This window comes from Somniosus microcephalus, chromosome 34 (assembly GCF_052327205.1).
Source record: "Somniosus microcephalus isolate GS21.2 chromosome 34, FLI_Smic_1.0, whole genome shotgun sequence".
Lineage (NCBI taxonomy): Eukaryota > Metazoa > Chordata > Chondrichthyes > Squaliformes > Somniosidae > Somniosus > Somniosus microcephalus.
Genome location: NC_141020.1, coordinates 17,713,847 through 17,727,190, shown reverse-complemented (window position 1 = coordinate 17,727,190; position 13,344 = coordinate 17,713,847). Strand labels below are relative to the sequence as shown.

Sequence of the window (13,344 nt, the reverse complement as noted above, 5' to 3'; positions counted from 1 at the left end):
CAGCATATTCCATGGACCTACCACCCTCTGAGTGAAGTAGTTCCTCCTCATCTCAGTTTTGAAAGAGCAGCCCCTTATTCTAAGACTATGCCCCCTAGTTCTAGTTTCACCCATCATCGGGAACATCCTCACCGCATCCACCCGATCCAACCCCTTCACAATCTTATATGTTTCAATAAGATCGCCTCTCATTCTTCTGAACTCCAATGAGTAGAGTCCCAATCTACTCAACCTCTCCTCATATGTCCATCCCCTCATCCCCGGGATTAACCGAGTGAACCTTCTTTGTACTGACTCGAGAGCAAGTATGTCCTTTCTTAAGTATGGACACCAAAACTGTACGCAGTATTCCAGGTGCGGTCTCACCAATACCTTGTACAACTGAAGCAATACCTCCCTATTTTTATATTCTATCCCCCTAGCAATGAAAGCCAACATTCCATTGGCCTTCTTAATCACTTGCTGCACCTGCATACTAACCTTTTGAGTTTCGTGCACCAGGACCCCCAGATCCCTTTGTACTTCAGTACTTTCCAGTTTCATGCCATTAAGATAATAACTTGCTCTACGATTTTTCCTGCCAAAGTGCATAACCTCACACTTTCCAGTATTGTATTCCATCTGCCAAATCTCTGCCCACTTACTTAGCCTGTCTATGTCCCCTTGCAGGTTTTTTATGTCCTCCTCACTCACTACTTTCCCTCCCATCTTAGTATCATCTGCAAACTTTGATATGTTACACTCGGTCCCCTCCTCCAAATCATTAATATAGATTGTAAAGAGTTGGGGACCCAGCACTGACCCCTGCGGAACACCACTTGTTACTGATTGCCAGTCTGAGAATGAACCATTTATCCCAACTCTCTGCCTTCTGTTAGATAGCCAATCCTCTATCCATGCCAGAATATTACCCCCAATCCCGTGATTTTTTATCTTAAGCAATAATCTTTTGTGTGGCACCTTGTCAAATGCCTTTTGGAAGTCTAAATACACTACGTCCACTGGTTCCCCTTTATCCACCCTATATGTTACTTCCTCAAAGAACTCCAGCAAATTTGTCAAACATGACTTCCCCTTCATAAAACCATGCTGACTTTGTCCTATTAAATTATGTTTATCCAAATGTCCTGTTACTGTCTCCTTAATAATGGACTCCAAAATTTTACCTACCACAGATGTTAGGCTAACCGGTCTATAGTTTCCAGCCTTCTGTCTACTGCCCTTTTTAAATAAGGGTGTTACATTAGCAGTTTTCCAGTCAGCCGGGACCTTTGCTGAGTCCAGGGAGTTTTGGAAAATTATTACCAATGCATCCACAATCCCGACCGCCACTTCCCTCACGACCCTAGGATGTAAGCCATCAGGTCCAGGTGATTTATCCGCCTTGAGTCCCATTATTTTACCGAGTACCACTTCCTTAGTGATTTTGATCGTGTTTAGCTCCTCCCCCCCTTTAGCCCCCTGTTTGTCCAGTGTTGGGATATTCTTAGTGTCTTCTACTGTAAAGACTGATATAAAATATTCATTCAGTGTTTTTGCCATCTCCATATTTCCCACCATTAATTTCCCGGTCTCATCCTCTAAGGGACCAACATTTACTTTAGCCACCCTTTTTCTTTTTATATAACTATAAAAACTCTTACTATCTGTTTTTATATTTTTTGCTAATTTACTTTCATAATCTATCTTCCCTTTCTTAATCAATCTTTTTGTTATTTTTTGCTGTCTTTTAAAGTTTTCCCAATCCTCTATCCTCCCACTAGATTTGGCTACCTTATATGCCCTTGTTTTTATTCGAATACTATCCTTAATTTCTTTACTTAGCCACGGATGGCTGTCTTTTCTTTTACACCCTTTTCTTCTCAGTGGAATATATATTTTTTGGAAGTTGTAAAATAACTCCTTAAATGTACACCACTGATCATGTATCGTCCTACCCTTTAATCTATTTTCCCAATCCACTCTACTCAATTCCGCTCTCATACCTTCATAGTCTCCTTTATTCAAGCTTAGCACGCTTGTTTGAGATCCAACCTTCTCACCCTCTAATTGAATATGGATTACTTGTGTATGTCTTACAGGGAAACGTATGTGCATCGGTGAGGCCGTGGCTCAGATGCAGCTCTTTCTGTTCCTCACGACCCTGCTGCAGAACTTCACCCTGAAATCCCGGGAAGAGCCGCATGCCATTGATATCAGCCCACTGTCCAGCGGCTTCTCAACCCTGCATCGACCGTACCAATTATATTGTGTACCTCGCAACTCAGCATGAACCCAGCCAGAGAGTGGCGTTAAAGAAGAACATCAAGCCGCGGGATCAGTAAGGGGTTGGAATTACCCTCACAGTGTTGTTATATAACGAGCTATTTTTTTATTGTTGTTTTTTGGAATGTGGGCAATTAGAGTTGCCAACTTTCCCCGGATTGCCCTGGATTCTGCGGGAATTGTAGATTAATCTCCTGCGAGCCAAACACCCAGGAGAAAAATCATTAAACAAAAATTATGTATTTTTTTTAACCTTTTCTTTGCACGTTAAACACCACCGCCACGATCTCCTGCGCCCGCAGATCGTGACATCATGCAAGCAAGCGTGCAACACCCCGGACCGGCTATTGAGTCGCGCCCCCTGCCTTAGCGCCTGCCACTAGGAACGACAGGTAGAGGGGAACGTTTTCAAGTCGGGAAGGGGCTGGGGGAGCGCTGTTTAAAGGCGGCCGCTTCCTGCTTTTTCTTGTCGGCAAAATTTTTGGTACACGCAGGTTGAGAGGGAGAGAGACGTCTGGAGAGATTTAACGCTGTCCGAAGGAGTTTTGGCCCTCAGCACCACTTTTTGAGGTTCCTAAGTGCCGAGCTCGTTCCCTGGGCTGATCCATTAGTGCTTCCAACACAATTGCTTTCGAGGTCTCTCCAGGCCGAGATTCAAGGCTGCAATGAGCAGGGTGCGGCTGGCCAGCAAGATGGCCCCTCCCCTTTAAGAACTGGACGGCGCCAGTCTGCCTGGCTTCCATGGTAACGGACATCGCCTGAGCTTCGATAGTGTTCTGAGGTAGCGCCTCGCTCCCTGATGTTAGCATCTTAAGAGAGGTGTGTAGCGCCTGATTTAGCGCTCAAATCACCTCCAGGGGGTGATAGAGGCAAATTTTGCAGTCGGAGGCGATAATTAGCGCCGGGCGCTAAACTTTGCACCCGGCCGATATTAACGCCCCAAAATGGGCGATACCCAATTCTTCCCCCAAAAGTGTTTGCCTGTTAGTTGCAGATGCTGGTCCAACGTTTCTACCACATTGCAAAAATGTAAGCAAAATTATGGAAATATTCTGATTGATAAAAACTAGCTGCAACCCAGCACCGTATCCCGAGTCAGAAATTGTAAAACTGCTTGTGTGATATTTAACTTTCTGCCTCCAGCTAAACCTGTTGCAAACAGCAAGAGGAAGTCACGGTGTAATGAAGGCCGAATGCACCCTCCAGTGTAAGAGGATAGGTACTGCAGGAACTGTTCGATTGAATGATCTGTGAAGAATTGAGTATTGATCTCTCTCTGCTTTTGACTCCCATTAGAAGACTGTGACACTTGTTAGTGTCCAACCCGCGTGTATTTAGTGTAGCTCCATAACCTGATTAAAAATAGCCAAACAGGGTTTGAAACATTTGCAACAACAAAGTGATGTGTTACCCGATAGGTGTGAGTTCCAGTGCAAGGTGGAGCCAGGAGATGTGGGGGAGCTGCCTTGCACTGAAGCTCGCCCACACACACTTCTGGCCGGCTGTTCCTTTGTTCAACTTCGAGACCACAGCATAAAAATTAGAGAGCTAGAGATCCAGGCGAGCTCGGGCGGGGAGGGGGGGGCGGGGGGGCCGCAGGATTAGAAAGAAAAAGAAAGGCTTGCATTCATATCGCGCCTTTCACGACCACCGGTCATCTCAAAGCGCTTTACAGGCAATGACGTACTTTTTGAAATGTAGTCCCTGTTGTAATGTAGGGAACGAGGCAGACAATTTGCGCACAGTAAGGTCCCACAAACAGCAATGAGATAATGCCCAGATTATCTGTTTTCAGTGATGTTGATTGAGGGATAAATATTGGTCCAGGACACCGGGGAGAACTCCCCCTGCTCTTCTTCAAAATAGTGCCCGTGGGATCTGTTATGTTCATTAATAACTAGTCGTTTGTATTAAGAACAGCTAGCTTTTGCTAGACACTTTATTGAGCACATGTGGACTAGGTACAGTATCTGTAGAGGCCTCCATCTTGACTGCTGCCTTGTGGGTAGCCTAGTGCATCATGGGTAGCCCACTCTTATATACATACAGCACCACCTAGTGTACCATTCCAGAATGACAGATTACTGATCATTACAGGATCTTTTACACCCGAGAGAGCAGACGGGGCCTCGGTTTAACGCCTCATCCGAAAGGCGGCACCTCCGACAGTGCGGCACTCCCTCAGCACTGCACTGGGAGTGTCGACCTAGATTTTTGTGCTCAAGTCCCTGGAGAGGGACTTGAACCCCCGACCTTCTGACTCAAGAGGCGAGGGTGCGGCCCACTGAGCCTAGAAGTCCAGGTGCTCACAGGAGATTCGTTTCCTACCTGTTAGGTCTGTGTTTTTCCCAAGTGTAGCCGGCACCAGCAGCCTCAAGGCAAACCAACCTTACATAGGGGCCTCAAACAGGCGTTGGGCCCTATTATTTGCATACGCACAAAAGGCCTAATGGTCTTTCGGGTGTGGGCACTGCACACCGATTTATTTTGGGACAGTGCACTCCTGCCTCGTAATGAGCGTACGCTTCCTGCCTGCCATATTATTGGAGGCCATTTAGCGCCTGAAAAAGTGAGGCAAAACCTGGATTTAAAACAGACGTAGAATTCTCGCCAGGCCCACGCTCTCCATTTGTAGTATTGTCCTTGCCAAATTTGATGATATCAGAGAGATTTGTTTATTTTTACAAATCCAGTGTCTTTTGCAGCCAGAATTGGCAGGCAGCCCAATTGGTCCGTGTGCCACAAGAAATGAGCAGAAGTTTACGGAGGGTAGAAGATGGGAGGTCGGCCCAGGAGACAACAACAGCATGGATGAGGGTTTCAGCGGTAGATGGGCTGAGGCAGAGACGGGCGACGTTACGGAGGTGGAAGCAGGCGGTCTTTGTGATGGAGCAGATACAGGGACAGCAGCTCAAATCGGAGTCGAACAGGAGGCTGAGGTTGTGAAAACGATGGTTCGACCCGAGACAGTGGCTATGGAGAGGGGGGAATGAAGTTTGGTCAGTGCACAGAGCTTGTGAAGAAGAAATATAAACGCAAGTGGAAGCTGAGTTACCTCAGCTTCGTGGGCTAGATTGCAAGGGTTGCATATTTGGACACTCCATAACTAAAATGTAAAGCTTTTCATTTGGAGTGTTAAACTTGGCTTCAGCACTCCTGGGGGGAGGGGCTTCCCCATTCCTCAGACGTTACGGCAGCTGCTAATTGGGGCAGTCGTGTGGAAATTCTTAGTGTTTATCTCTAATGCTGGTTCCATCAAGATGTCTCTAAACTGAACACCCGTGATATGAACAACTTCTTTTGACAAAGACATTGGCCTAACTGCTCATCTTTAGTTCCGTTTAACTCATGCAGCTGGATTTGTTCATTGAGCATGAATTTCAATTTACCCATATACAAACATTGCATCAGGAAGTCTGTATTATCAAACTAAGTATGTTATAAAATTGTTTTAAGCCCCTTTGATCTGAATTTTCTAAGTTATTTATACCATCTTGTGTCTCACTGCTTCTGTGTAATTATATTACTCATAAATAAATCCAATTTTTAGCCTGAATGCAAAGGTCTGACCGTGTGCTATTTGCTACTGTGTGAAGGTGCAGAAAGTGATGAGCATCCCATATGATCTCTGCTATAATAGCCGGTTGTTAAATGGTGACTTCTAGTCCCTTGACACACTATCGCACTCACAAAGATGTAGATTTCAATTCGTGAGAGACTATCTGCAGGAAACTTTTTCCAAAGTGTTGGGATAAACCCAGACTGCGACACATTTCAGACTTGAATTTAGGAATATTTTGAACATTATCCTGAGTACTACTAACAATTTCACAAAATTGTAATGGAAGCTGCAAATTTCAAAGCGAACTTACAATACTCACGACCTGCAGTTTGCATGCAGGGCTGTGATTGAAGAGGAACGGATGAATTCAACTACTACTCCATAACAACTAATCTAACTTAAAATATCTGGGCTCCAAATGAGAGAGGCTAGTGTTATAGAATGGACGTTTTTCCTGAGAATAAAGCATTCATAGATCAAAAAATGTACAAACTGATAGAGTAATGCTCCATTTACTGTGGTTTGTTAGTGATGCTCAAGAGATTGAAGCACATAATCTAGGCAGACATTCCAATGCAGCACTCGGAGTGCTGCATTGTCAGAGGTGCCGTCTTTCAGATGAGACGTTAAACTGAGGCCCCGTCTGTTCAGGTGGATGTAAAAGATCCCACGGCAGCATAGTCGAAGAGCAAGTTGTTAAGTGCCCTCATCCAACACCTCCGAAATAAAAATTATCTGCTCATTTATCTCATTGCTGCTTGTGGGATCTTGCTGTGCGCAAACTGGCTGCCACATTTGCTTATGTAGCAAGTGACTACACTTCAAAAGGTAATTCATTTGACTGAGGAGTTCTTTGGGAGATCCCGAGGATGTGAAAGGTGCTATATAAATGTAAATGTTGTCTTCAGGACTGTGATAATTTCCCTATTTCTCATAGCAGCCATTCCTATGGCCTGCGAGGCTACCCACGTAAAACAAATGAACAGTTTTGTGCGGTGGACTCCGCTCCCCTTGAGGCATGGCAGCACAACCGTGACTCCTCTCAAACCAAGGTACTTGACCAAACAGGTCACAGCAACAAGAGGGTACCTGGGAATCTCACTAGTTTTGCGCCTGTTGGGCATTTCAAGAAGCAATTGGGATAAAACCTTCAGGTATCCCGATTCTCAGGAGGTCTGTGGCTGCGCTAACAGCAACACCCTTCCTCCAGCAACAATGCGCTGGTATAACCAGTGTTTCACTGGCACCGTCCAAAATTTTAATCCTTTAGGAGGGTTTATAAAAAGCCGAAGGTACAGCCGAACTGGTTGACCATCTGGCTGCCAAAGTCGGCACAAATGTGGCAATAAACACACCTGATGTGGTTACCTTAGAAACATAGAAAACTAGGAGCAGGAGTAGGCCGTTCGAGCCTGCTCTGCCATTCAATATGATCATGGCTGATCCTCTATCTCAATACCATATTCCCGCTCTCTCCCCATAACCCGTGATGCCTTTTGTGTCTAGAAATCTATCTCCTTCTTAAATATATTTAGTGACTTGGCCTCCACAGAATTCTACATGTTCACCACCCCGAGTGAAGAAATTTCTCATCTCAGTCCTAAATGTCCTACCCCGTATCCTGAGACTGTGACCCCTCGCTATAGAGCCCCCAGCCAGGGGAAACATCCTCCCTGCGTCCAGTCTGTCTAGGCCTGTCAGAATTTTATATGTTTCCATGAGATCCCCTCATTCTTCTAAACTCTAGTGAATACAGGTCGAGTCGACCCAATCTCTCCTCATATGAGTCCTGCCATCCCATGAATCAGTCTGGTGAACCTTCGCTGCACTCCCTCTATGGCAAGTATATCCTTTCTTAGGTAAGGAGACCAAAACTGCACACAGTACTCCAGGTGTGGTCTCACCAAGGCCCTGTATAACTATAGCAAGACATCCTTGCTCCTGTACTCAAATCCTCGTTCCTTGTTCCGCAGATGGTGCCCAGCCCACATGAAGTTGGCGGTCAGGGGCTTAAATCGTAAACACCAATTGCAAACAATGTACGGTTGAGTTTAAAATACATGTTTAATGATTTTTTTTTTTTTGTTTAAATGTAATTGTTCAGTTTTAGGCATTATAACAAAGTACCAACATAAACATAGTGCTTAACCAAACGTAAACTTAAAATGGCAGGTACCAGCAGGGAAAGAAAGCAAACCTTCTCGCGCTACAAAGCATTCAGTCTACATCAACAGTCTGACAGGGCATAGGCATCTTGCTGATCAATGTTCATAGGATCACATGTAACATACTCTCAACTATAAACCACTGGAATAAAACTCTTGTAATAACTAGTCTTTGCCCGTGTCACAGAGCAATGGAATGGAGAAAAGCTTCTCTACCGGGATCTGTAATAATGCAAAAACAAAACTCCCATGTGATTTTTTTTTTTACAAATGTAACAAATAAATGTACTTTTCCACAACAAGTTCTTATCTACATTATAAGCCATCTATAAAAAGTCAAGTAAAACAGTCAATAGTGTGTGGGTCGCTACAGTGCAGGTCACTAACTTGCATGCAATCATTTCTGGTGGAGATTTTAATATGTTTCTTGCCCCCCCGCCATTTGCTTTGGTATAGTCCCACAGGTAATTGGTTCCCCCCCCCCCTTTGGTACCATCCCCCCACATCGCTACTCCTCATATGTGCCCAATGTGTTAGCAAGACACACGCGAGCGAAAATCCGGCCAGTCTTCATCCACACACACGCATCAATCATGTAAGGCCGGTCACTAGATTTGATTCCTTTCCCCCCCGTCCTCCAACCAAAGCAAGCAGCGTGGACCTTCCTAGCATGTGCGGTTCAATGACTCACTGGGGACATCTTGCTCAGGTATCTGCAGCATTTCGATCATCTTAATACTCTGGGATAGCTATTCTACACTAGGAGTGTCTGCAACTTATCGTGCCTGCCCCAGATGGGCGATCAAAAGTTACCTGAGCGATTCAGTGTACAGGGAAAGAGAGAGAGGTGAATTATAATTTGAAATCGGCTTCCCATAGGCAAAAAAATCACCTGTCGCAAGTGTGGAGGAACTTGAGGTCTCGTAGTGACTGACTCATTAGTTGAAAGTGGCCATGTGGAGTAGAGGGAGTAAATCAAATATCAATCATAGAATGATGCAGCACAGAAGGAGGCCATTCAGCCCATCGTGTCTGCGCTGGATCAGCGTAAAGTTAACTAAGTTGCCATTTCTCGTGGCTAGATTGGGATCAAGTTATTCACCACCAGGCCACAAGCCAAAGAGATACAAGGGGTTGAACGCGGGAGGTGGCCCACACACACCTCACTTTTCAGAAACTGGTTCCTTATTTAGAGTATTCCATTAAAATCCTAACGACAGCAGCAGTGGGGGATCAGTATGGTTCTATCACCTTGTGATTCAAGGCTGGAGTTACACGGTTACCGAGCACTCACTGTCACAGCAAGTCTTGGGATGTCTTCCTCATGTACACAGCCCCTCGGGAAGGGTAACTAGCCAAGGGCACCTCTTTCCCTCCCGCCCGCCTACCCCCAACTCCCCAAATACAACCGCATCCCGCACCCCTTTCAGGAACAGAGTCTACGTGAATCAAGTGAAGCGAAACACACCAAAGCAGAGAGATAGGCAGATTTGTTTTTTTTATTAACAGTATCTGTTTGTCAGCTTCAAGAGATGGAAGACAATTTTTCAGTTCGCCAGCCAAACTGGTGGCGAAATAAATTGACTGCCCGAATGATATTCTAAAATGTTTGTGGTTTGTACATAACTTGGAGTGTTTTTCTATTTCTTCTTTTGATTCCCTGCTTTTTACAATAGCACAATTGCCAGACCTGATGGGTAGTCGGGAGACAGTTCCGAGCATTCCTCGTCACCTAAGGTAGATACAATACTAAAACCCGACGTGAGGATCAAAAATATTCCTTGGGCCCTTAATTATATTTCACACAAACACAAACTCTTGTAAGACACAATCGAGAGCAGTAACACCAAAGCTGCGTATGTCAATTTTAATGTTCCCTCCCCAGATACAAAAGCGGTTTCAACCAGACTCAACAGGAAAGCACAAGCAAAGTCACAGGAATTGTTATACATTATATAAAAAAGTTAACACATCTTCAAGGTGTCATCCAATTGCTTTTGAAGTAATTTTGTCATTGACAAGTTAACCTGACAAAATATCGACAGCTTACCGATGGTAAAAAGTTACATAAAAATCTAAAAAGGCGTCGTTACATCCCAGAATCTTAAACTGTTTATTCCTTCTTTTGTTTTTCTTCCAATTTTACAATCACTACTACTATATTGACACAATAAAATGCCTGCAAACTGGTGTGTGTCCCACCCCGATGTAGCTTTTAAACCTTTGTACAACAGACTGCTAGGAGAATTATTGTGTGTGGGGTTTTCTTTTTAAAAAAAAAAAGGTATTGTTGTGTGACAATAGCGTCAGAGTCGGTTTTACTGTGTCCCAGAGCCCTGGGATCCTCCTGAGTAATTCCCGTAGTTATAGTTCCCGTAGTATTGGTTCCACTGACTCTGGTTCTGGTAATACTGGCTCCACTGCTGGGCGTACTAGAGGAGAAACGGAATGCAAACGGGCAATGTTACATTTAATGAATTTAAATCTCCGTGAATGTAACAAACATTTACAAATGAGTCCAAGATCCGGCTAGCATTTCTTAATAAAATATATAAAATCAGTGCTCACCAATGTTCCCTCTAACTTTTTTTTTTTTTTTAAACCCTTTAACGGGCTGCGCAGCCCCTTCAAATTTTCACAGGGGTCTCTTCCCTGTAAAAGCCGGTGAGTGGCTTGGCGAGACCTCCAGACTGCTGCCCGGCCGCACAGCTTAGTGGGAGCGTTGGTGCTCACTGAAGCAAGGATGGTGCTGCTAGGAGATCGGGTGCTTGCTCTGCACGTCACCCAGTGTGGACTGAATACATTAAGGTCCATTCAAGCACAGCCACAGTAAAAGCTCCTTCTGCTCTGCCCCAATACACCTTAACCCAACCTCAGAGCACCTCCAAAGATGATCAGCCATGATCTCATTAAATGGCGGGGCGGGCTCAAGGGGCCGAATGGCCTACTCCTGCACCTATCTTCTATGTTTCTATAAAGGCCCAGGTGTGCACTTTACCACACCAGTAACCTTCGCAGCCAATTCCCAGCCAGTCAGTACTCTGGCCCCCAAGCATATTACACTTCCCAACTATGAGGGAAGATTTTCCACTCCTGTGGTCTTGGGCCTGGACGCAAACCCAGCTCCAAGAGGTGGAAGAGCTATGCGTTACCCACTGTGCCAACCAGCTTCCAAAGATTAAACAGTTTCTCCATCCAAAGAAAGCAAAACACGAGACACTGCAAGACTGCCACTGTACTGGCAACTGTCTCAACACAGCATGGGTTCACATTCATACATCAAGGTGGCATTCATAGCTGGCACTTTCAAAATGGTCATTTCAGAGACAGCCTGTGTGGTGCACTGACCAGAAATAGCATTGCTTTGAACAGTTGCAGGTAAATACGGAGTTTAACCGCCCTTGTCTGGCCTCTCCACCCAAAGGTCAGAATTAATTAAGGTTCCCCATTAGTGAGATCAGGGGAACCGGGGCCAGAGTGATCCCCTGAACTAGTTTCGATCGCCTAGATGGGGTCGGAGAGGAATTTCCCAGATTTCTCCCCCCCCCCCCAAAATTGGCCTGGGGTTTTAATCGCCTCTCCCAGGAGATCACATGGTTTCGGGTGGAGTGTGTATATTGGGGTATCACAATTGTGGGGGTCAGGCTGGTTGGACCAGTGGGTCTTTGCCTGTCCGTCACTGTTTGTTTCTCAGGATCTGGCGGATACTGGAAAGGCGACATTCATTGCCCACACCCCGAGCCCGGCTGTTTTACAACAGAGTAGCTTGCTGGACCACTTCAGCCGCACAGTGCGGGACTGGAGTCATGCATCGCCCAGACCGGGGTTGGGCGGGGGGTGGGGTGGAGGGAGGGTAGGTGGCAGGTTCCAGGTCCCTTCCCGGGAACCAGTTGTTTTTTTTTTTTAAACAAGCTGTTAGTTGTTTTCCCCCCTCCCTCCTAATCCCAGCCCACAAAGTGCCAGATTTATTGGATTCAATTCCAGAGCTTCCCATCATTAGCAGGGGGGGGGGGTTTGAACGAACTGCCTCGTGGTTGTTGGTGCGCTACGATACCGTACCCTGTGCTAAGAGAGTGTTAAGGCATGCATTGCCACATTCAGAGGCTGTGGAAAAATCACCTGCTGATACTGGCTGGGGTACTGCTGGCTGTAGCTTTGTGTCGCAGTCTGGGGCTGAGTGTAGCCTTGGCTGTAGTTCCCATAGTTGCCATAGCTGTAATTCGGATTGTACGCTGGATTGTAGCCCTGGCTGTAACTCTGCCCATACGTTGCCGGCGTTGTTGTCGGTGGCGGTGCTGGTGCTGGTGCTGGTGCCAGTGCCAGTGTCGGTGCCGGTGCCAGTGCCAGTGCCGGTGCCAGTGCCAGTGTCGGTGCCAGTGCCGGTGCCAGTGTCGGTGCCGCCGGCTGAAATAGAAACGAAACATGGCAAGTTTGTTACAGGCTTGGAGGCCAAAGTTCAGCGAGGGCAAACAGCACAACTTTCAACTGCTTCAGTCTGCAGTTTTCTGAAACCAATGCAGCAAATCCAATAAAGCAGGCACAGGTGGGAAGGCGAATCAAAAGCCTTCAGCACAAGTTCCTAATGTGCCAAGGGGCAGCCAGAGAACCCGAGGAAGCGCCAAGTTGGCGATTCAATAAAGAAACCAAACACGAGCGTCAGCTTGGCTCAGCGGTCGCTCTCTCGCTGGGCAGTTACAGGGTCGCGGGTTCAAGCCCCACTCCAGGCACGGCACAGTGTCTAGGCTTCCGCGCAGCACTGAGGGAGTGCCACATTGTTGGAGCGGATGCCTTTCAGATGTTAAAGACATCTCGGAGACATTAAACTGAGGCCCATGCACTATTGGAACAGCAGGGAAGGTGTTCTGGCCAACATCTATCCCTATTCCAGCACTCCCAAAAAACAGATTATCTGGTCATGTCTGTTGTGTGTGTGGGACTTTGCTGCGGACAAACTGACTTGCCATGTGTGCCACAAAAGCAGTGACTACACTTAACAAAATTGGCTGTAAAGCACTTTGGGACATCCTCGCGGACGTGAAAGTCGCTATACAAATACAAGCTTTCTTTCTTGCACCCAAAGGCTTGCACTAAGGACATAAATCCTGTCAAACTGGCTGCTCGCTCCCGCCCCAATACCAATAAGGTTCAGCAAGAACCTCACTTCCAGCCACCCGATTGTTCATCTATCCGACAGCGGTTACCTGGCTCTGGTTGTAGGTGGTTTTGCTGTAGGAGGGGGTGCGGGTCGAGTTGTAGCTCTGGGTGCGATTGTAGGTGTCACGGCTACTACTGCTGCTGCTGCTGTTGTTGGTGGTCCAACGGCTGTGTGTGTTACCTCCGCGGTTGAAGCCT

The 13,344-nt window shown here is 46.2% G+C and overlaps 2 protein-coding genes across 6 annotated transcripts in view; one reads left to right on the top strand and one right to left on the bottom strand.

Moving 5' to 3' along the window:
- LOC147096839 (cytochrome P450 2F3-like) overlaps nucleotides 1-5,728 on the top strand; it is an 87,408-nt gene extending 81,680 nt beyond the window's left edge. The window contains exons 9-11 of one of the 4 annotated variants that reach the window (XR_015074558.1): nucleotides 2,082-2,320; nucleotides 3,409-3,484; nucleotides 4,971-5,728. Coding sequence is in view for 2 of the 4 variants with exons in the window: in XM_085973516.1 (XP_085829642.1) it covers nucleotides 2,082-2,272 (191 nt within the window). In the remaining 2 variants the exon portion in view is untranslated. Of the gene's footprint in view, nucleotides 1-2,081 lie in introns of all 4 variants that reach the window. The other 3 variants (XR_015074557.1, XM_085973516.1, XM_085973515.1) reach the window with 3 other exon arrangements.
- A 4,116-nt stretch (nucleotides 5,729-9,844) lies between these two features.
- LOC147096838 (heterogeneous nuclear ribonucleoprotein U-like protein 1) overlaps nucleotides 9,845-13,344 on the bottom strand; it is a 59,970-nt gene continuing 56,470 nt past the window's right edge. For both annotated transcript variants that reach the window (XM_085973513.1, XM_085973514.1), the window contains 3 exons: nucleotides 13,194-13,342; nucleotides 12,112-12,396; nucleotides 9,845-10,424 (listed from right to left, as the gene is read on the bottom strand). In XM_085973513.1, the coding sequence (XP_085829639.1) occupies nucleotides 10,311-10,424; nucleotides 12,112-12,396; nucleotides 13,194-13,342 (548 nt within the window). In that variant the 3' untranslated portion in view covers nucleotides 9,845-10,310. The remainder of the gene's footprint in view (nucleotides 10,425-12,111; nucleotides 12,397-13,193; nucleotides 13,343-13,344) is intronic.